This window comes from Echeneis naucrates, chromosome 18 (genome assembly GCF_900963305.1).
Source record: "Echeneis naucrates chromosome 18, fEcheNa1.1, whole genome shotgun sequence".
NCBI lineage: Eukaryota > Metazoa > Chordata > Actinopteri > Carangiformes > Echeneidae > Echeneis > Echeneis naucrates.
Window position 1 is genome coordinate 3188280 of NC_042528.1, and position 22872 is coordinate 3211151.

Consider the following 22872-nt stretch of genomic DNA (forward strand, 5'->3'; position numbering starts at 1 on the left):
GGAGAATTGACACACTGACAGACTGATCTGCTGAAACCTGTTGCTGCTCTGCGTCCGAAGTGAATGATCGCAGCTTGAATGAACCAGGATTAGAAAGTAAGACTGCTCACATCCACCATGCCATCTCTGGCATTTCATTGTTTTTATTAGGATGGGAAGTCAAAAAAAAACTATTGTTGTTGATAATCTCCTGATTTTAAAGCTACTATCGTTTGATTATTTCACTTTTTGAATGACAAGGTTGATGTTATTGGACACATGAAATGTGCTCAAACTGAATCATGTCTGTGATGATCAGTGACTGGATGGCATACTACAGAGAAGCCACAAAGGTTTTATTTTGAAATGCTACATTCAGCAGCTTTGTGTCATTCTTAAAATAAAAAAGACCAGAATCTCCATCACAATACCTCATATATCTTTTTTTTTTTTGTTTTGTTTTTGCCTTCACAGGCCGTCTCTCCATGTCCGCAGTGGCTCCCTCCAGTCCCACCAGTCTGACGGGGCCGGCCCTAGTCCAGTTCCAGCTCGGCCTGTTCAGGGAGGTGGTTCAAGTCCCAGCTGGCAACCTGAGCTTCCGCCATGCCAAGAAGCTGGCCACAGAGATCATAGAGCGCAAGGTAATCAGATCTTCAGTCTGGTTTCTGCTAAGCTGGAGCGTGGTTATATTAGAAATTCATTAACAGAGCAGCCTCAATTGTCCTGCTGCACTGGAGGTCCATTTTAGGTATCTGGTATTTATATGGTGTTGAATATGAATATCCATATTCAAGGCAGGAGATTTGTTGTAATACCCCTTTAACAAACAGTCCGCTGTGAATTATGTTTCCGTCTGCTTGGATGGACCTGCTGCTGTCCGTCGGAGTGGTCTTTTTGTTTTTCCCACAGCTGCAGATAAAACCTGCTTTTCGGAGCTGTGACGACAATGACGTGACATTCATGGACAAAGAATTCAACCGACCGCTGCTCAGGAAGAAATTTGCAGTGGCACCAAACTGACAATTACGCGACCCAAAAAAAAAAAATAAAATAAGTTGCATAGTCCCACTGTCAGGAAGTGGACTTTTGAAAAGGTCATGCATGGAGAACTGTGTACGCTACTATCTAATGAGTGCAACCTCCAAATTGTTATGCATTGATGTGCTTGGTGCAGCGTTTGAAGGGTGTTGTAGTGGTTTTAGCCGATTACACAGGTTATAGACCAGCTCTTATTAAAAATGGCAGGCGTTGTCTCTGTGCCTGAGCTGTTAAGGAGACTGTGTGGTCGACAAGAGAGCAGAAAACTTTCCAACCACAGCCTCTCCTGCCTTGTTTCACAAAAAAAAAACACACACACACACAGCTGCTCAGCTCACACAGCTGAGTTTCCAGGCAGCAGTTTAATGTTGTCTGAAGAATGTGTGTGCAGATGTCGTTGAACACAGAACAAAGTCTACTGCATGAGTACACTGCTGCAGATATGTCACATACTGTGTCACTGCTGGGTGAAGTGCTGCATCTCCAATATTAATGCTTCACCGCACATTTATCCTCTTCTAGGGAATCAGTAAAACAACCTTTCAAACGAAAACAAAACAATTTAGTTTTAAATAGTCGTCTTTCCACCTGTCTGTGCGTTCAGGCTCCAACTTGCAGCGTGGTCGGTGTTGGGGAGAAGATTCTGCTATTCAGACATCAGCCGGCCTCCGAGCAGCTGCTGCAGCGTCTGACAGACCATGACGAGCTGCGGAACGGAGACCTCATTGAGGTCATCATCGCAGGTCAGAGGTCAACAGGCTGACCTTTAATCTGCCAAGTCGAGAAAAGACTAAGGGAAAGAAAAAATTCTGGGCTAAATCACTGGATTTATTATCAGAAATCTATTGGCTCTTAAGCCTGAGGTCTATTCTTTTATTGACTGATTCACAGTTTATTTAAAACCTTTAAATACAAAAAGCAGAAAAAAATGACGTAAATTAGAAAACAACTGATGTGTGTTGAATATTTATATTGACAGGCACGCACCATCATCTCCAGTTTTTTGCAGAACCTGACTGGAGACTGTTGCGATAATAAAGTCTGTCTTCTCTCTTTAATCTCACTCAGAGTCGGCCTCTGTGACCGAGATGAGGATCCGTCCGCACTCCCTGGTGGTCCAGTCGTACCGGACTCCCACTTTCTGCCACCATTGTGGAGAGATGCTGTGGGGCCTCGTTCGACAGGGCTTAAAATGTGACGGTAACACTGCTCAGTTCCTCCGTTCACCTCATTATTCACGTTGCTCATCAGTGTCTTTGTCCAGCGTCTGAGCAGCTTCCCCTCTTGTGCCCCTTTCCAGGTTGTGGACTGGATTTCCATAAACGTTGCGCTCTCCAGTTGCCCAACGACTGCAGTCGAGCACGGCGTCAAGTCAGCACCAGCCTCTCCCTGTTTCCTCCCCGACGACCTCGCGCACACTCCCTCTCAAATCAGGCAGGAGGAAGTCTAGAGGAGGTAAGAAGAAGGGTGACTTCTCTTACAGTCAGATATCCAATAAAAGGGCTTTTCATGAGTATACATGTCTGTCCTTTGGCAGATCAGCATGTCCAAGCCTTCAACCAGGCCTCCGTCCTGGACAGAGCCTCCTGTGTGGCTGGCTGTTGGCTGTGGTGACAAGAGCAGGGCACAGGTCCCTCACACGTTCCACATCCACAGCTACACCAAACCAACCGTGTGTCAGTACTGCCACCGGCTGCTCAAAGGGCTCTTCAGACAGGGGCTGCAGTGCTCAGGTGAGGCAGCCTGATGAAAGAAGAACAAGTGCTTTCGTTTTCCGCAGGAAGATTTCAAATCACATCACAAGTGTTCTCTAGCAACATCTATAATGTTGTGCTAACATTTGTTGTGTTATCACATTTTGATTAAACAGAAGTTTGCACAGACCAATGAAGAATGAGTTTTCCTAAATATTAATGCATATTAAACATCGTTCTCCAGTGAAGCCAATGTATTTGACTGGAATAAACATTTTCAGGGTTTAATCTGAAAGAAAAATTTATTTTAATGAAGGAAAGTCAACTGAAATCACTTCTGTTGACTTCTGACACGTTCTATAGTTTACTCATACAAGATTCACCCTCATGATGGGTCTTAGGCGTCCTTGTTTTCCTGTCAGCCAGCTCTCCTTTCTTCATCCTCTCTTCACTTTCTCAGACTGCAGGTTTAACTGCCACCGGCGCTGTGAGCCTTTAGTTCCCAGAGACTGTCCGGGAGAGAGGAGAGGCGTCAGTGGCCAAGGTGAGCAGCGGTCCCTGGAGCTTGTAATCTGGGCCTGACAATCACTCTGTTAGATCATGCTTCTTTCTAAAGGGCCGCCGCTCTGATCTTCTCATAACACCGTGATGAGTCAAAGCGGGTTCACCTTCCTTCGGAATATTTGATAGATTCAGGACTCTGCCTTATTTAAATTCCTGGAAACGTCACATGTGCCGGCAGCAATCAGAATCAGTGGTATTAAAACAGGATCAAAGCTTGTTAGGTTTAGAGTAACCTTAGAGTATCCTTTAGTACTTCAGGATATGATTTTTTTTTTTCCAAATGAAATAATAATGTGAGGAAATACAAAAACAGCAAGATGTCTTCAGAGTGGGACAGTTGGTACGACTTTAAAAACTATATATACAGGTTGTGATGAAGCTCAGTTGTATGATGTCATGTTGTCCTCCCAGGGTCCACAGCTGCCAGCCACAGCTGCCCACCAGATTCAGACGACACTGAGTCAGAGTACCTCTCAATACTAGACGCCTCTGATGACGAGATGTCCACCGATGATGAGTCACTGGAGCTCAACAAGGTCGAGCAACCATGTGAGCCAATCAGGTCAGAGGGCTGTTCATGCATTCAGATGATATCACCTCTTCTGAAAGGGGGCTGCGGTGTGTGTGGGCGCGATGCCCTGGTCCTGTCAGGAAGTTACAGTCTTGCAATTGTTACTGTGTGCCGTGCACACTAAGACTCAGCTTCGCTGCAGGATAAACCTGTTTGTGGTCAGTGATGGTTTGGAACACGCTGCCACCTGGAGGCACCCCGGAGGACTGGTTGGTCAACAAAAAAAAGTTCCAGTCTCGTTTTGTTTACCGCCTGTCCTCTGGCTGTCCTCTGCCTGTTCTTCCGTCCTAGCAGTCCATGCTTCAGCAGCTACATCCCCCTGATGAGGCTTGTCCAGTCAGTGCATCACACTAAGAGGAGAGCCGGTGGAGTCCTGAGAGAAGGCTGGCTGCTGCACCACACCAACACAGACACACTGGTGAGAAACACACAAACACACATTCAAGAGCTGCAGTTTCACAAAAATCTTCAATGTTACTAAATGTTCTAAGGAATATTAGAACATTTTGATTGTGACCTGTGGAGACAGCAGCTAAAAAGAAATCTGACCAACCCAACCATAAAAGAAATAAAAATTCACAAATACGAGTTTAATTATTTCCACCTTCTTTTGTTTGTAAACTTCATTTAAATATTTTATGTCTTTACACATGTTATCACGCCAGAAGGTTAACTTGATCAGCATATGTTTTTGTCACCAGTCACACTGCTGTCTGATCAGTTATTTATTTCTGTTTTCGCTTCTTATTCTCAGAGGAAACGTCATTACTGGATCTTGGACAAGAAGGCCATCACTCTGTACCAGAACGAGAGCAGCACCAAGTACTACAAGGTGAAAGCTGAAAGTTTCTGACTTTGAGGAAACAAAGTCCTCCATATTATTAGTTTGAACTGATTCAGTTTAGTCACCTTGATAAGATCCTCTTCCTCCTGCAGGAGATCCCTCTCTGTGAGGTGCTGCAGGTCAGAGGCCCCGCCCAGCTCGCCATGCCCGTGTTGCCAGGCAACAGCACCCACTCCTTCGAGGTGGAGACGGCCTCAGTGGTGTACTGTGTTGGGACGGGAGGGGACGAGCTTGCGTGGGAAAACGCCATCCGTCAGGGCCTGATGCCCGTGGAGAGCAGCGGAGGACATGGGAAGGAGACGCACGGTGAGGAGGAGGAGACTGATTAGACTAATTAGAAACTGATTGGATTATCTGTCAATAACTAATGACGCAAATTTTTAATGATGATCGTGGAACACCAACTAAACCTGTTTGTGTTTTTTTGACAAACAATGAGTTGCTTCTATCTGAATGACCTCATCTGTCCTGTTGTGTCTCCAGATGAACACTCACAAAGAGACAGCATGGTAAGGATCAATCAGCCAGTTGTTTTTGTGCTGAAGCCATATTTGTCTGTTACACTTGAGTGTGTTGAACAGTTCTGCCTTTGTGTTGTGTTTCAGGACATCAGCACCGTGTATCAGATCTTCACAGATGAGGTTCTGGGGTCCGGACAGTTTGGAGTGGTCTACAGAGGTGATCATTATTTTAACCACGTTGTCAGATTATGACATTTACATTGGGACAAATTAGAAGAAAAACGTGTTTTTGCTTGTTTTCTTAAAAATTCTATTTTTAAAGCATTAATTACCATAAAATTGCAATGAAAACTTTTAAATCTGATAGTGAAAAAGCAGAATAAAAAGCAAAATTGAAATTCAGGACTCTGATGTGAAGAGATCTGGACTCACAGTAAGCACAGCGGAATCCTTTCTTATTTCTCAGGTACTCACAGGAAGTTAGGTCGACCTGTTGCCATCAAAGTCATCGACAAGACGCGTTTCCCCACCAGACAAGAGAGACAGCTGAGGAACGAAGTGTCCATACTGCAGGTTTTCATCACACCTGTGTGTTAGCTCTGTTTTTATTATCAACTCGTTTCCTGTACTGGTTAATGTGCGTGTGTTTGTGCGTGTTGTCTAGAATCTATCACACCTTGGTGTGGTTCAGTTGGAAGGGATGTTTGAGACCATTGAGCACCTCTTTGTCATCATGGAGAAGCTCCACGGAGACATGCTGGAGATGATTATGTCCAGTGAGAAAGGACGACTCCCTGAACGCAACACTCGCTTCCTGGTCACTCAGGTAACCAGCACTGACGAGGGACCGCTGTGGAATTACTGCAGTGATGAGAATTCAGTTTGTCAGACGTTGGCAGGTTTAGCTATTTAGTTTGGTGGCTCATGTTTAATAGATTTTCCTTAGTTTCTACTTCGAACGCTGAGAATTTTGCTACAAAATACATTCTCCTGCATTAATGAAGTTGATAAGCACTGAGCCGTGACATCTCTTGTTTTTGTCTGCCACAGATCCTTGAGGCTCTGCGGTACCTGCACTTCAAACACATCGCTCACTGTGACCTCAAACCTGAGAACGTCCTTTTGGCCTCTGCAGATCCCTTCCCTCAGGTGGGATTTTACATTTTTCACACATTTCACAGCAGAAATAAGCCGTCATACCCTCCAAACTCGAATCAGCTCAGCTATCTATGCTGCAGGTGAAGCTCTGTGACTTCGGTTTCGCCCGCATTATTGGCGAGAAGTCGTTCCGCCGCTCAGTGGTGGGGACCCCGGCCTACCTGGCCCCCGAGGTGATCAGCAGCAGTGGCTACAACCGCTCCCTGGACATGTGGTCGGTGGGCGTCATCACGTATGTGAGCCTGAGCGGGACGTTCCCTTTCAATGAGGACGAGGACATCAAGCAGCAGATCACCAACGCTGCCTTCATGTACCCACGACAAACCTGGGCCTCCATCTCCCTGGAGGGTAACTCCTTATTTTTCCATTTAGCTTTAATTCTCTTTTCCCTCTTTGAACCTGTTTCAGCTCTTGCAATGTTCAGCGAGTGACATATTTAAAATCCATCCGTTTTACGGCAGAATTTCATGTTTTAATGAATTTCAGACATATTTGCCATCTTTCACCATTTTCTCCTTTCGGCCACTGGGTGACTCCAGTGCACCACTTTTAAAATCCCTTAAATGAACCTCCCTCCCTCTCTCTCTCTCTCTCTCCAGCTGTGAGTCTCATCAATAACCTGCTGCAGGTGTCTGTGAGGAAGCGGTTCAGTGTGGGCAAAGCTCTGGGACACCCCTGGCTGCAGGTCGGATACATCACACATAATCATTTTAAACGATTTTGACAGCCCACAATTTAATTACTGCACAGATGTTATGCCACGTATGATACTGGTCAATTCAATTAGTCTAATTAGGAATGGATGAAAAAAAAAAAAAGATTTGAAATAGAAACATTTATGTTTCTTTTTTTACACAGGATTTATAGAAGCATATCTTTACACTCATCTCTCCTTCATCCTCTGTCTCTCCTGCAGGACCTCCAGCTGTGGTGCGACCTGAGAGAGTTTGAGCAGAGGATGGGTTGCAGGTACCTGACCCACCAAGGAGACGAGGAGCGCTGGATACGCCACGCCCAGGAGAGAGGTCTAGACTTCCCCTCCCACCTGTGCTGGGACCCCAACAAGGAGCCTGAAACGTGACCTTGGCATGGGAGGTCAAAGGTCAGACATTTGAGTGTGTGCAGCTCAACACGAACACTCAGTTTGTGGGACAGCAGTGAACCAAATTGTTTAATATGTTGTCGAGGACAGTTATTTCTTCTTGTACAGAGAAGAAAAAAAAAGGCCAGCGCTGAACTTGATGGGAAAAAAACAACACAAACTGCTGTTTAGTAATATAATTTTCCTTTTTTATTCCAAGTTATAGTTTTTAACCTTTTAACTGTGTGAAAGTGAGTTTTTGTGGTGTCAGTAATGGACACAATGAGCTGAGGATGAGGAGAATGGAGCACAGATCAAGAGGGGGAGGAGGAAAAAAAAAAAAAAAAAAAAAATCACGAGTCAACTCACACTGGCTCTCATGGCCGACCTGTCTTTTAAAAATGGGACCAAAACCCTATGAGCTTCCTCACTGACATAGGCCTGCCATGGTCCCACATTCAGGATCGATTCTTTAGTCCACAACTTCCCTGATGCCCTGTTGTCTGCCACTGCTCGACACCTCTCTCTGTCTGTGTCCCTCCTCCTCCTCCTCCCCTCACCCGAGGAAGTTGGACAGAGAGGAGAGAGGTGTGTGGGATCGTTCTCTCTTTCTGCCTTCCTTCTTGAGTCCCCATCCAGCCATGGCCCTTTCTTTGCCTACATTTACCCACAGTGCTTTGCTTTGAGCTGCTCTGTTTGCAGTCTTTAGATGCTCTCATTCATCCTCCGTTCGTTCCTGAGCTTCGTGTTTTAAGATGCTAACGTTCACAGTGCGCTGGTTTGTTTTTGTTTTTTTTTTTAATTATTATTTTTTTCTTTCAGTGTGCGACTGCAGCGCCCGAGTGGCTTCGCTCCTCTGTTGACTGAAACACAGTTTGGGGTTTTTGTGTGATTAAGGGAGAGTCAGAGACTCAAAGGCAGCATTTCTAAACTTCAACATAGCATGCATCTGCACAAATACACAACCAACCAAGCCAACTGACCAACCAGCTTTTTTATCATGTTTTCTTCTTTAATTACCCTTCTACAAAAAAAAGTCATCTCAGAGAGAGGGTGAAGAGCAGGAGGCTTTGCTCATGAAGAGTTTTGAAACTTCTTTCTCCCTCATTATCATCACCACCTGAGACAGGTATGTTATATGTATGTATCTTACATAAGCTCAGCGCAATACCCGGCTCACTTTTGGTTTTTATAGGCACCCAAAAAGAAATGAGGGACCGTCCAAACATAGTTTAAAGTCTGAACAGAGTCTTCTACTTTCACCCTCTCTTGGCAGTGTTGGTGGGGGATGAGTAAAGGGGAGGGAAGTTAAGATTTGAAAGAGGAAAAGATGATAAGAACAAAGCGTATAGAAGGACAGTGGAAGGGTTTTAAATTGCTCTCTCCAAAACAGGAGAAATAGGGGGAGCTGGGAAAAAGGGATGAGGAGGAGGAGGTAAATAGAAGCAGCTGTGCTTATAAGTCGCTCTCTCCGTAGAGGGCGCTGGAGAAGGAGATGTAGTCCAGGGCGCCGGCGGGGCTGTCGGGTCCGACGTACTTGGTCATGCGGCTGATGCAGTACTCGGCCTGCTCGGGTGGCAGCTCCCTGCGCAGCTCCTCCACTGTGATGTAACTCTGGAGAGGGGAGAATTTTTAAAGGGTCGTAATGGCTCGTAGCACAAATCCACTGATGCATCAGTGAGGATTAGATAAGACTAGTGACTAATATTGACTCTTCCAGTAGCTGTGGGCGTCTCAGCTGAAGCCATTATTCAGTCTGAACAAAAAAACAGCAGCTATTTGTCCACATTTAAAGGGAAACATTATGGGTTATTTTTACTGATGATTCTGCTTCAACTGTAGTTATTGTTTTTACATCTGGGTCTGAGTATTAGCTCTGATACTTCGGGGTTAAAGCTAACAGGATGCTTACCTTGTCTGAGGCCAGAATCTTGAAGGAGGCCATGACCTGTTCTGCAGTGTCTGTCTCGGCAGTCTCGCGAGTCATGAAGTCGATGAAGGCCTGGAAGGTCACCACGCCTGTGTTGTTGGGGTCCACCAGGGTCATGATACGAGCAAACTCCACCTCACCCTGTCAGACGGAGGAGGACGTGTTAGTCGATCAGGGAGTCGAACACAGTCACGCTAACGTGAAGGTAAAGTTCATTTTTCCTGAGAAGCTCTCAGACTAACCAGATCGTAACCCATGGAGATGAGGCAGGCACGGAAGTCGTCTGGGTCCATCATGCCATTTCTCTTCTGCAAAGGGGGGAAAAGAAAAAAAAAAAAATCTGAATTAATTGCTCCAACAAATAGTCTGGATATAACACAACAGGCTCTCTTTGGTGTTTCAAAATAAGTGTAACAGTGCAGTCAGTGAGCGCCTCACCCTGTCGAAGTGGTTGAAGGAAGCTCTGAACTCGTTGAGCTGTTCCTGGCTGATGCCCTTGGCGTCGCGGGTTAAGATCTGGTTCTCCACCTCGTTGATGGTTCTGGCGATCGTGGTGAGCAGCTGCTCCCAGCCCACACGGATGTGCTGCAGCAGCGGAGGGAAAATAGATCAACAGCTCAGCCACACACGGACTGGGGGGGCACGGGGGGGGTAAAGGGAGATGGTTTAAGTCGACTGTACCTCCATGGTGTAGTTGGTGTGCTTGTTGTCGAAGATGAGGGACTCCTGGCTGAGCTGGTGGTCTCCCTCCAGCTTGTCGATGTTGGATTTGTAGTTGATGATGTTCTGCTCGTATTGCTTCAGGCTGTTCATCTGTTCCTCCAGGGAGCCGGCGATGTCCACTGACACGTGGCTGATCTCCTGCAGAGACAGCAGACATGCGCACAGTATTTCAGTCAAGTCCAGTCCAGCTGCTGGATGATATCTGCAGTTAGAAGCAGCATCTGACCTGTGTCTGTGCGTGTACACAAATCTGTTTTACATGACTCACAGGAGTGTTAAGTAAATATTAGCGTTCCCTTTTCACTGTACCTCCATCTTGGTTTGAATCCAGGGTCCGATGATGTTGGCCTGGGCGGCAAACTGGCGCCTCAGTCTCTCGTTGGCCTGCTGTCTGGCCACCTCCTCCTGGAGCATTTGGTCTCTGAGGGGCACGAGGTGCTTCACCTGAAGTTCAACGAGACAGGGGGTGTTTTAGGACTGTTTAGGACTAAAACATGCTGCCACTGTGTTTCCAGGGGAGCAAAAGATAGTGTTTTTTTCTTGCACATGAATCTAAACATGCATTTACAACAATCGATCTAAAGCCATGCTGCCTAAATGACGGACTTTCTTTCAGTAAATTCTGAACCATGTAGGAAAGTTGTGATGCTCTGGTCACGTGTTAGTCTTTCTCGAGGAATGAACTAACATGGTGGCCACAGAAACAAAAGGCGGATTCAAAAGGTCTGAGCGTTGTTAAATTGGACTCACAGTGTCCCACTTGTTGCTGATGTCCTGGGTGCTGAGGTTGGTGTAAGGGTTGATTCCAGACAGCTTGATGCCGTAGGTCTGAGCGATCTTCACGATCTCGTTGTGGATGCCGATGGTGGCCATGCGCTCCTTGTCGGCCTCGGGCAGGGTGGCCTTGAACTGGTCGTGAGCGGTGATCAGACTCTGCACCACAAGGAAAACATTCAGATGCGTCCTACATTCCATTAAATCTGTATTAAGCGTTCTTCTTTTTAATCTCATGGGGCCCAGTAAAATATTCCTCAAATCTGCTCTGACCTGCCATTTTCCTCATCAATCACATACGAGTTGTATATTATGTATTTGCTTTCACAGCTGCAAATACTCAATTTATCCCGACATTATTTCTCCAGGTCAGACATCAGCTCATTAATTTGAACTTGTATTGCAGCAGAATATCACATAAACTCGAATCTGTTGTGAGTCTGACACATTAAATGATGAATCTGTCACTGAGGGGCGTTGATATGCAGTTTTGTACTGTTTTCTTTCTGTTATCACTGAATAGATTCTGTCGGTGGACGAGTTTCATCAATCATCACTGAAATGCTCTTTACCAACTGTTTAGTACAAAAGTTACAAACTTTCATTTTATCTGAAGTGATTGAGATAATTGTTCTGTGTTATATTTATGAAATGATTCACATAAAGAAATAAAAAATAAACGTGTGTGTTCATGCGTGGTGCTGGCTCTACCTGGATCTCCTCAATGCTGTGGACGATGAACATGTCCTGCAGGTCCTCCATGGCTCCATCCATCCAGTTGTTGAAGGGCGCCGCCCTCTTGGCGAACTCCAGGTACAGCTGGTCAATCGTCTCCCACAGCTTCTCCACACGCTGCAGACACGGCAACACAAACGCACAACACTGTGGTCAACTCGGTCTTGTGAAGTGAAAACATTCATCTACAAAGCAGCGAATTGGACTTCACCTCCAGTGCGTCCCTCCTCTTCTGGGTGAGGGTGCCCAGGTTGTCCCACTGGTCACAGATGCCCTGGCAGCGGGCATTAACTGTAGCAGCATCGTGGTAGTCCAGCTCACTGGAGGAGTAAAAACAAATAAATAAAAAAATATTAGTGATCCATCCATCTTTTGTCTGTACTATTACTATTATTATTAATAATGGAAGTGAACCACTGAGGTGAAAAAACTAAATCTGTATTCACAACTGCTGCTGGAGTCAGCGTTCATGTGTAATTATTATATTTTCTTTGCTGCCTCATGATTGTAAAAATTGGGTAAACTCAAAAGTTAAAAAAAAAAAGTTTGTAAATGCACAGCTGGTTTACGTACAAAACTCCCATTTTCCAAATATGTATAACGAGACTTGAACTTCCTGTGATCGTAGGGTCATCTGAGGATGTACCGTCTGTTTTCGAGGTGGTGATGAATTATATTCAGTATTATGGTGCTGAACAGCTCACATTATACTGTATATGGCATCAAAGGGATCGCCTCCAAACTGTGGGAAAAGGCCGGCAGAGCGGCGTGAGATCAGAGGTTTCTGCTCCTTTCATCCCGCTCATTAATATGCTTTACAGTCATCTGTTGCATCTTTTGTTCTTGGCTGTGTTTTCCTGCCGCGGCCATTAGGATTCCTCACACACTTCAGGCGCCCGTCCTCCTTCACCTCCTACAGTTCCTTAATTACCATAACCTTTCTTATTCCTCATTCACTCCCATTTCTCCTTCTCCCTAACAGTTATTTCATCCACCTCCATCACGTCTGCAGAATATTTCTCTAGCAATAAAACTACTTTCTTCTCCTTTTCCTGAAAGTGTCTCACTTCAGCTCCTGGGCGATGGCGGCGATCTGCTCCACTCTGTCCTGGTGAGCGGCGAGGTCGCTCTCGAAGGCCTCGTGCTTCCTCATGAGGGCCCTGATCTCCATCAGAGAGGCCGACTCGTAGTCCTTTTGGGACAGCAGGTCCTCCTTACCTGAAACACAGACATTTGATGTGCACTGGAAGCTTTTTTTTTTTTTTTTTTTTAATTTGCTCTTCTCTACCGGGAAAAGGCCAGAAGGTCAAAGTTGTGATTTTAACTGACAGTAACACCTGAACTCTCCTTTCTTTGGGCTCTTTATGGTGACAGCAGGCAGACAGGAAAGTAATTTGTCAAGTCCATCTGATGTGGATGTCTTCATTTTGTCTTTATGAATGGGACAAACTCCAAACAGGAACAGTCTGACATCCTCAAGCTATTTCCATTTCCTTTCTTTTGTCCCTTTACCTGCAGTCCATGACTCGTGCATAGAGCACTTCTGCTTGAACTTCTCAGCCAGGTGGTCGAGTCTCTCCAGACGGCGGATCTCGGTCAGCAGCCACTCCTCGTAGCCCTTCTCCACCTGCTCCAGACCCTTCCAGGCGTTGGCAATATCCTGCACAAGGAAGCGTTTGTGGCTAAGAGGGGTTTTTTTTTGGAGGTTGTATCTTTTCAGAAAGGAATTAACAAAGATTTATACCTTGAGAACTTTCTCATTAATCACTGGGAAATTAAAAAAGAAGTTTAGCACGAGTCAAATGTAATGTCAGATATTTGCATCTGAGGTGAATTAAAAATGAAAAATCGAACCTTCCTCTTTCTAGCCCTTTTCTATTTGATTATTTAACATTTGCTACAGAGACTAGTCTCGCTGATGTTGAATTTCCAGAAACTAGGAGCTCCTTTTTTGGCACCACGAAGAATGAGGCTTTGAGGGGATTTTATAATATCTAAAGAATGGAAGACAAACTTGAAAAGCCACAATAACTGGAGCTAAAAGCCCGTCCTGCTCACCGACACCATCTTGCCCTCGGAGGGCATGAAGGCGGGCCTGTTGCTGAGCCTCAGCTTGGTCTGCAGTGTGTTGAAGTTGATCTCCAGCTGGCATTTCTCCTGCACGCGGGGCGGCTTGTGGACGCGGCGGTAGTCACGGAAATCCTCCAGCTTCTGCTGCATGGCGCGCATGGTCTGCTCCGCCACGCGGTTCTCCAGCCAGGGGATGGTGCGGCGGATCCACTCCAGCAGCTGGAGGAGCCAGATGTGATGATCGTTCAAAAAAAAGGGCTTTGGTTTGTTCTTTAATCAAGCGTGATCATGCAAAGCTGCCTTTGGACTTCAGATCTCATGTTCTTTAGCGTTTCTCTAAAGGCTGAGAGCATTTTTGCTTTTGATGTTGAAATGTTTTAATCATGAAAAGTGTTGATAACTGAATGTTTCCTTCACAGATTGTGTGCTGATTCTTTGTACTTAACACTCTTATATTGTAAACATTCATCTCTCTCAGCTGCTTCATCGAAGTTTCTGTTCCTGCGACACTTTGGTTTTTCACTCATCATCACACTATTGATTTGGCTCTGGTGATTTCTAACATCAGTAGGAGGATCAGAAAAAGTTTATGGAGAAGCAGTGAGTCGAACCCGAGGGAACGTTACAGCGCTGCTGCAGAGGAGGATGCGCAGCACAGACTGAGAGTGGGAGTATTTGGTTGCAGCGGTTTCTCACCTCGCTGGCCAGCTTCTCGTACTCCTCCATCAGTTTCTCGTTCTCCTGGTTGACGGCCAGCACCTTGCAGATACGGTTGGCAGCTGTCTCAGCCTAAGAGCGAGAGAGCGGAGAATAAAACTCACAAAAGGATGGTAGCACATAGGAACAATCCCACGGTGGGGTTCGAATAGTCGACTTAATAAGAATATTAACTCCTCTCTGACCTGCTCAGCGCCGGCAAAGGCGTGGTAGAAGCAGGACACGTAGGTCATGATGGCCTTCTCGTCAGGTTTGGGCGTGTTCACAATGTCTGTGAGCAAAACAACATCCAGGATAATACTGAGATAAGAGTTTCTGAACAGTCCTGAAGAATAATTTTAAATCAAGATTACACCTAATTAACCTTTAAATTAAAACATGCACTTAAAAAAAAACAAAAAAAAAACAATATTACCGCCAGCAGAAAATGAAGAACATTGTGATTTATTGTTGTTTTAATGGGTCATCTTATGAGATCACCTGCCTAGAGAATATTTCTGTGGGTCAGAACATCAGCGCTTTCATAGATGCTTTTAAAGTGATTTAAAAAACATTCATATTTTATGCAAATGGCTGATTTTGAAGTAAGAGGGACCTCTCGTCCTTGTGCCATCTGCCGTTGTGTGCTGTGCTGCAGCGGAGGCTGTCAGTGTGCGTCAGTGTTATTAACACACACACACACACACGTTTCTCCATCTCACCTTCAGCGTCAAGCATCTTGGGGATGTCCAGGAACTTCTCAGCCACCTCGAAGGCGGTGTTCAGGTTACCGATGGGGTCATCCTGAAGACACACAGAGCTGCTGGTCAGAAAGGCACCAACGACTGCACACACAAATTTATCTGATAAAGAATTATAACAGCAGCTTATGTCACCGTACGCAACAACAAGAAGGAAACAGACCCGCAAACTGAACAGACAGAGATGAAATAAGGCGGCATTTCAGTCTCAAGAGGTTTTTGGCAGCAAGTGTGATGATCCTGTTACTGCTCTTGTTGTTTGTTCTGTGTCAAATAATAATAATTAGATGTGTTGTCTACTTTGCTATTCATGCACAAAGTGCACACATTTTTTCTTTTTTTTTTTTATCTTTAGTTGTCAAATTAAAATTTAAAGAATTCACAATGCAAAATACCCCAAAACTGTTATCTAATTAAAACAAAAAAAAATACAGGTTCAACAACACACTGGTTATATTACTGACACTATCAGTCTGAAAGATTTAATCTGATGTTTTATATCTATAAAAGATTTGATATCGAAACATTTACTGCTGTAAAATGCCAGACGGAGACGTCGTTAAGATGTACTGAGGTTAGAGATGCAAAATGTTCAGCATCAGCCATGACTCAGGATAAAGATAGAAACTAGATGGACACAGGAAAAGAAGGGAGGACAGGGCACCTTTCTCAGTTTGGAGTAGTCAATGAGGTCAGGTCTGTGTCTGTGGATGAGGGCACACAGAGCCAGGCCGTCCTTCCAACTGGAAGGAGGAAGAGGAGGAGGAAGGAGAAGACAAAGGATGAAAAGAAAAGAAGGAGAAGTTAAACTCGTCGGTAGAGACAGCACGAGGAGAGATGAAGGACAGGACATTCAACTTTCAGCCCAAAGATGCTCACAGATTTGAAAAGGAGAATAAGGAACACGGTGAAAGAAGGATCAGCGGCTGACTCACCTGATGTGGAAGTTCTGCACGTTGACGTTCCTGTAGGGGGCAGTCTTCCTCTGGCACCACAGCAGCAGACCCTCCTTAGCAGAGGTCTCTGCAAAGAGAAAGATTTGTTTTATCTCAACATTATTCTTAAAAAAAAGATGATGGATGATGATGAGTGGGAGAAACAGGACGAAAAGGTGGCAGGTTTGAATAAGGAGCGAGGTTAAAGGGCGAAAAATGGATTTATGAGAAATGCAAAGTAGCAAGAGGAGGGTAAGAAATCTGTTCATTTCTGCCCACAGTAAGCAACATTTAGTTTCAGAGTCGTGTCGTCACAGGTGGTCGTTTAAGGATACATTCCTGCACCAGCAGAGGAATGATGCATTATGGGAGGTGAGGAGGAGGTCAGCGGGAAAGGGAGCCAAGCTATATCACAACAGATATTGAAAAGCAGGAGCAATAAAAAGAGAGTCAAAGTAGATTAGTTGAAGGCGAGGGGTTGGACGTGTGAGGAAGGACGGGGCCAACAAGGTCCGAGTCTTTCTAGATTAAAATTTATTGTGAATTGGCCTTCAGGGCTCAATGGAGGGAGAAAAATAATGTGATTTACTGCAAGCCGGCAAGTGTGTCGTAGATAAATGTCCATGAACTCATCACCAGATCTTCCTCACACATGTGACTGATGTATGGAACTCTGTTCTGTGATGTTTGTGATGTCGGTCCTTCAAGTGTGAAATATCTCGACTTTTACGTGCTCAGTGAGTGTTTGGGAGTGTCCCCCCCCCCAAAAGAAAAAGTGAAAAACGGCTTTCTTTCCTCATGCTGAGGTGTGAAATTTTGAGTGACACTACAGAGACAAACCGGCTCTGTGGGTTTCACTCACATGACGGATTCGGGAATGACAGTCAGCTCCAGCGCTGTGTATCAAAAATCGCCTTCAGTGATATTAATGCCCTTATTGTTATTCACTAAACTCTTCTGTCTGGATCGTATGAAAGCTCCAACCAGCAGCTTAGATATTAGCATAAAGATGGAAACAGACAGAATCACCAAACTACATTTTTAAAACCGCATTTTACAATTTAAACCCAAAATGTGTGTCACATGCTGGCGTTGTTTTCAATGTGAAATGAATGCGATGTGTGAAATCTGCTGCTTCACCTTCCACAGAGATGTCCTGGATGGCAAAGCGCAGGATGATGGTCCAGATCATACCCAGGGTCATCTTCACATTACCGTCAACAATTTCTGCAAACGCACACAAACACACAATTATTTATGAAGACGGATTAAATCTAAATGCAGACCTCTCCATGTGAGAAGTTTAACTGTCTGAAGGTTTGTTTTTGAGACAAATTGTATTCCATGCAGCTGGAGGGTGCTAAAGACTGCAATTAAAGAAAAAAAATGTTGAATTTAGAGTTTATTATTTTATCGAGGTATACAACAAAAATTACATTTTATGTCGGCAGATTTTATACGGTAATTTGAAGAAAACAGTGCTCTCAATATAGATAAGGTCACTTAGAGCAAATTAAAATATTTTAGAATAAATTAGAAACCGTTTTGTGTTTCAGCCAATCCCTCGTCTTTGTTCCCAGTTGGATGAATTGTCGTTTACTTTCCTGTCACTGCCAGCTCATCCGAATTCTCCTGATGCTGTAAACTTCAGCAGCCATCTGGCGCTCAGAGATACGTCCAGGAAAGACTGTGACGTTATTAATTAAAGGGGGAAGAAAATTGGTCGCAGAGGGAGGGAAACAATGTCAGCACTGTCAGGACTCTCACCCTCAGCACCGATAGACACCAGCTTGACTCCCTTGCTGCAGATGAAGTCCAGGGCTTTGTTCACGTTGGCGATCTTGTGGAAACGCATCTTGCCTTTGTCGGGTTTAGGCAGCCTCTCACCTGAAAGTTAAAAAAAAAAAAAAAAGTTAGATTGCTTACATTAAAAAGTTAAATTAATCTTCCAGTATGAATGCCAAACATCTCGACACTTTCAGCTGCTTAAGACCAACAAAAAAAAAGGGATTAGCTGAGAAACTAAGCTGCACATTGGAGAAAAATGATTTCATCTAATTAAGCAAAAATTATTATTTCTCATTTACATTTTTCTGCTTCACTACATCTAGAGTCATGGGCTGAGCTAAGGCTGCCACAAAGGCAGCATTTGTTCGGGCCTCATTTTCACATTTTGCCAGTGACTTGATTAGACGGGCTTCCATTTTAGTCACATGTTGGATGGTGACATCAGTCAGGCTAAAAAATAAATAAAAATAAAAAAAATGATGGACAAGAGTAAGAGAAAATGTGATAACATTAATAAATCTAAAGCAGTTATCTAATCCTGCCATCAGCTTCCTGTGTGTGTGTGTGTGTGTTGATGGCATCCACCTGAAATGACCTCCAGCAGCAGCATGAGTTTGAGGCCATTTCTGAAATCCTCTTCAATGTTCTCAATCTGTGTCCCAGCCTTCCTCAAGTGGGAGTTGCACCAAGCTGTGAAGGTCTGAGAAAAAGAGAGAGAGAGGGGGGGGGGCAAACAAAGAGCGTTACACCATCTCTACGTGCACAGGCATGACACGCACAGAGCTCAACGTTTCCCCCCACTGACAGCTCGATCAAAGTGCTTAGCCAGGCCTGAACTGTCTGCTTCCATCTGTGACCTCGTCGTGACAGCGGCTGCTGATGGCGAGCGCGCACACTCTCAGATATTTACCTCGCTCTGACGGCCGCTGGTGATTCAGAGTTGGAGTTTAAAATCTGAATTGCTGAACAGCCGACAGGAAATGATGCTGCACGGTAACACAAACCAACTTGAATAAATAAATCAAATTACATAAAAATCAGTAAACTGTCAGAACTTTAATCAATGATAAATAATCTGTCCATCCCTTTATCTTTTCAGATGTTGACTGAGAATATGACGTAAGGTCACGGAGATGCTGTAAGGCGCTGACTGCTCCGTATCAGTCCCTGAAGGTACCTGCTGTGAAGGCCCGTGTTTGTCACCTCGGCGTCGTGCTGAGCATTTTCAAAGAGCAGGAAAGCCAGAGACCTCATTTTAGGACCCAAACTGTTCATTAGGTGATGGCGCTGTGCGTAATGGGTTTAAAGCAGGCAGTGATGTAAATGGCTCTCGGCCGCTGAGTGCTTGCTTTTCGTCTGTCTGGAAAATTGCCTAATGGTGTCAGTCACGCACGTTGGGGACAATTCAATTGGTTCCATCAGACCTTTCAATCAATCGCTGAACGACATTTTGAGAGGCTTTCATGGTGTTTAGCTTCAAACGTGGATGTGTGTGTTAGGGCTGCCACTATAGAGCCAAAACTTTGCCAGGGTTTTGGAGTGTGTGTGGGTGTAGAAGCAGAATAAGTACATGAGCTGAATAACTAACTCTGGATGATAGTGTGGGTGGAGTGAAGAGCGAGAGACTGAGCAGAAACACAGAGAGAGAGAGAGAGAGAGAGAGATGTATAAATTAGCAATGAAACGGGGTTTGTGCACAGTAGGTGAGTGCATAAATTTTACATTACAGCCAAGCAGAGTACATTAAACAATCTAGGAGGGAAAAAGTACATGTCCATGAGCAGCGTGTGGGTGTATGTTAATAGCTGTGTGCGCCTCCACGTCTGACGTCTGCTCTGGAGTGTGACTGTCGAGCTCCACGGGCGGACGGAGAGGAGGCAGTGACAGACAGAGCGGAGAAGACGAAGCCGAGAGGGGCCGAGAGAAAAGAAGCAAAGATGGCCGAGTGTAGGAAGAGAGATTATTTCATTCATCCAAACTATTTTGATTATCTGCAGAAGTGCTGAAGATTTCTGTGAGACTTGATGATAAAATGAATTTTGGCCTGATCTGAGTCTTATAATAACGAACGAAGGCCGCAGTTCCACAATCTTCCTGCTAACTAAAGTGAAAAAGAATAAAATGAAAACTTATGTATTTCAGAACCGGTTTAAGATTATCACTGTGGTCTTCAACACGCAAGACAGGATCACACAAATAAGACTTGGACAGCAGATGAGGACAGTTAGATGCAGAGGGGGGCGTCGCCAGCTGATGGTCAGACGCCATCATGGAGACAGTCCACCGCTAAATCCTTCATTTTTCAGGATGCTGGGAGCAACCTCAGTCGGACGTGAACTGCTGCTGCTGAGTGTCTGAATCATGCATCCTTTTTAAAGCCTCAGACTTCTGCACGGTCACATTAAAGCAGAGCTGCAGATGCTCCTCTGATTCTGTATTCTTGTCTCAATGCCTCCATAACGGCAGCTAAAAGCGTTTCCTTTTTATGCCACTTAGACATAATGTTGGACCCGTCAACGCTTTGTTACAGGATTTTTCTTAATGATAATTTAATAAAATGCTACGCTTATTGCAGATGGCCCGCACTGATTCATACAATATTTTTTTATTAATTAATTTGAACTTTTTTCTCAAATAGGAGGACTTTTAAGTATTTTTGCTGCATTGTTGCCATTTTCATTTAAGGATCCACAAAGGGAAACTGGCTGACTTGCTTTTTTGCAGACTTTACCGCATTTGCTTAAAAAGTAGCCCAGAACTTGGACAGAGAGGCAGCTCGTCTTGTCCTGTTGAAACTGTATTGAAAGCCCAAAGAAAGACGCTTGTAAAGAGAGGCGGCGACGTGAGAAGTGACAGGAATGCCCCGGCCCTGGTGTAATTTGATGTACGGTCTTGGAGAGAAGAGGAGGCCGCCTGTCCAACCAGCCGCGGTCCCAGCAGGTGCTCGTCTCCTTTTGCCATGCATGACCAAATTTAGACAGACTCCTAATCCAGCACACACAGGCCACCGGGCCAAGAGGAATCATGAAGGTGTGCGAAGGAGGAGGTAGACTAGGGAGAGATAAGGGAGGGGTGGGGGCTAAATTAGGTAGGGGAGGAGGAGAACAGGGAGGGCTGGAAGAGGGCAAGAAAAAGGAGGAGGAGGCTAAATCGGGTTGCTATGGGACACCAGCGGACAGCTGAGAAGGCTGGATTCCTGAGGTGAACCGTCAGCGTCCAAGACGGAGAGAGAGGAAGGAGAGGAAGGAATGGATTGGAGAGGGGGGGGATCTAAAATAATGAACTTGAGAAAGCACAAAATCTGAGCGGCGGTAGCTTGGCCACATCAGAGGAGACTGAGCTGGTGGCAATTTAATTCAGCCAATAAAGACGGAGGTACAAACACATTCCCAAATTCATTAAAGTGGAAAATGATTAACGGGATTAAATAAAAAAATGATTATCTGCCATGATAGCACCCAAAGGCTCTTCCTCCGGTTGGCCCGTGGGTTTGTTTTAATACTGGTGGCGGTCTACAGAGTCCACGGGCATGAAGTCACCCCCCCAACAGCTGTCGGTCTGGCCCGGCTCGGCCCAGCTCAGCCCTCTTAACGGAGCCTTCTCGTAAAATGAGGTCACGGTAGTCCCGCTGAATGCCTGTCATAACTGAGGCCTCCCAGGGGGAATCAGGGCTGCTGACCCTCACACACACCGCATTCGAACCGGCTCAGAGCTCTTAATAATGTCAGCTAGCTCGGCCGTCCATCAAAGAGCTGATGCAACCGCAGCACTGCAGTCGGCCTCAGAGGGGAGACTACTGCAACACACACAACACAACAGAGCTGCTGCGTAATTTATCTCGGTGAGGCTCTGCTGTAGTTTGGACAGTCGACACCAGTATCTTAACGTGGAGCAAAGGAGGGCGTTCGTCTTGTTTCACACGAGGAAATTCAAATATTAACATTTACAGCAATGTTACAGCAATGGCAGACTTACTTTAAATCTAATTATAAATAAAAAAATATATTTTTTATTGTTTCATAATTATCTTTTTGGGTGTTTCCTGAACTTCAGCTAAGACCAAAAATAGAATTTCCAAAATGTTTCCAGACGTTTTGATGATTTAATGTAATAAAAGTCTTGATTTGGAATAAATCCTTTCATGAAGTGCTGTGTCCCTGACAGAGGAGTCATAAATACGGGATTATGTTGCAGTTAACGGTGACATAACTCTCACCGCAGACACAAAACGGCCTCACACAGCTGATCTTTCTGCTGCAGTGTGTTACAGGTACGTGCCTCTCACCCTCTGTTGTGCCAGTACAACACATCACACACACACACACAGTGAAAACACACTTAAGCCGCAGCTGCCCTGAAGATCAGCCTGGAGCGAGTGTTACTCCAGCTATGTGAAGGTGCTCTTTACACTGCGGCAGCCCTCCGACCGCTCACCCACACCGAAATAAAACATCAGGTTTCACACTTCTGCTAATGAGACAGATAATCAGAGTTTCATTTACACCTAAGCTCTCAGCAGACTACAGTAGCCCATTTCGCTCATTTACAGCCTCAATCAGAGGCAGCTGATCCGATGAAGGAGATATGCTGCTGGTCTGATCTCTACCTATATTTATGCTCAGTCTTTCAGGGTCGGGAATTGTTAGGCAACAAAAGTCTTAAAGAAGTGGGTCACTTTTCGTGTGGTACTTCATCTATTCATTGTGGTTTGTTTTTAATTTTCCCTTTTTGCCTTTAAACCCATGATATCGTCATTTTAATCCAGTTTAGTTAAACTCAGTTTCATCAGTTTGTTGTTTATCATCAGAAAAATTGTTTTGTTTACTGAATTTAAACTGTAGTCTTTTCTATTCCCACGTCTCCTCTGTTTTTTTTGGTTTTTGTACAGATAATGATGTCTCATTGCTGGTATAAAAATAACAGCTCACATTCACACCTGTGCCACGGCTACCTTTAACACACCTGCTCAGCACTCATGTCCTGGACTCACACACACAAACAAGTCACAAACCACTCGGAGAACACAATTATAGCCAGCACATAAAACCACAGTGCTCTTCTGTTTATGAG

General features: G+C 44.9%; 2 protein-coding genes across 2 annotated transcripts in view; one reads left to right on the forward strand and one right to left on the reverse strand.

Annotated features, from left to right (window-relative positions):
• prkd4 (protein kinase D4) lies at window positions 1-11920 on the forward strand. Its single transcript, XM_029525798.1, has 19 exons — window positions 1-96; window positions 454-620; window positions 1622-1760; window positions 2086-2217; window positions 2318-2472; window positions 2555-2750; window positions 3172-3255; window positions 3687-3837; window positions 4141-4264; window positions 4601-4678; window positions 4783-4996; window positions 5174-5199; window positions 5296-5368; window positions 5618-5724; window positions 5816-5977; window positions 6202-6300; window positions 6390-6657; window positions 6909-6994; window positions 7226-11920. Exons 2-19 carry the CDS (start codon window positions 465-467, stop codon window positions 7388-7390), a joined length of 2415 nt encoding a protein of 804 aa, XP_029381658.1. The 5' UTR covers window positions 1-96; window positions 454-464; the 3' UTR covers window positions 7391-11920.
• actn3b (actinin alpha 3b) overlaps window positions 8846-22872 on the reverse strand; it is a 23437-nt gene continuing 9410 nt past the window's right edge. Inside the window, exons 2-21 of the mRNA XM_029525797.1 lie at window positions 18388-18502; window positions 17782-17901; window positions 17155-17241; window positions 16015-16102; window positions 15744-15822; window positions 15041-15122; window positions 14525-14610; window positions 14319-14411; window positions 13611-13841; window positions 13065-13212; window positions 12620-12770; window positions 11764-11872; window positions 11529-11669; window positions 10794-10976; window positions 10353-10487; window positions 10002-10181; window positions 9759-9905; window positions 9563-9628; window positions 9303-9461; window positions 8846-9004 (exon numbers count right to left, since the gene is read on the reverse strand). Coding sequence (XP_029381657.1) covers window positions 8846-9004; window positions 9303-9461; window positions 9563-9628; window positions 9759-9905; window positions 10002-10181; window positions 10353-10487; window positions 10794-10976; window positions 11529-11669; window positions 11764-11872; window positions 12620-12770; window positions 13065-13212; window positions 13611-13841; window positions 14319-14411; window positions 14525-14610; window positions 15041-15122; window positions 15744-15822; window positions 16015-16102; window positions 17155-17241; window positions 17782-17901; window positions 18388-18502 — 2559 coding nt within the window. The remainder of the gene's footprint in view (window positions 9005-9302; window positions 9462-9562; window positions 9629-9758; window positions 9906-10001; window positions 10182-10352; window positions 10488-10793; window positions 10977-11528; window positions 11670-11763; window positions 11873-12619; window positions 12771-13064; window positions 13213-13610; window positions 13842-14318; window positions 14412-14524; window positions 14611-15040; window positions 15123-15743; window positions 15823-16014; window positions 16103-17154; window positions 17242-17781; window positions 17902-18387; window positions 18503-22872) is intronic.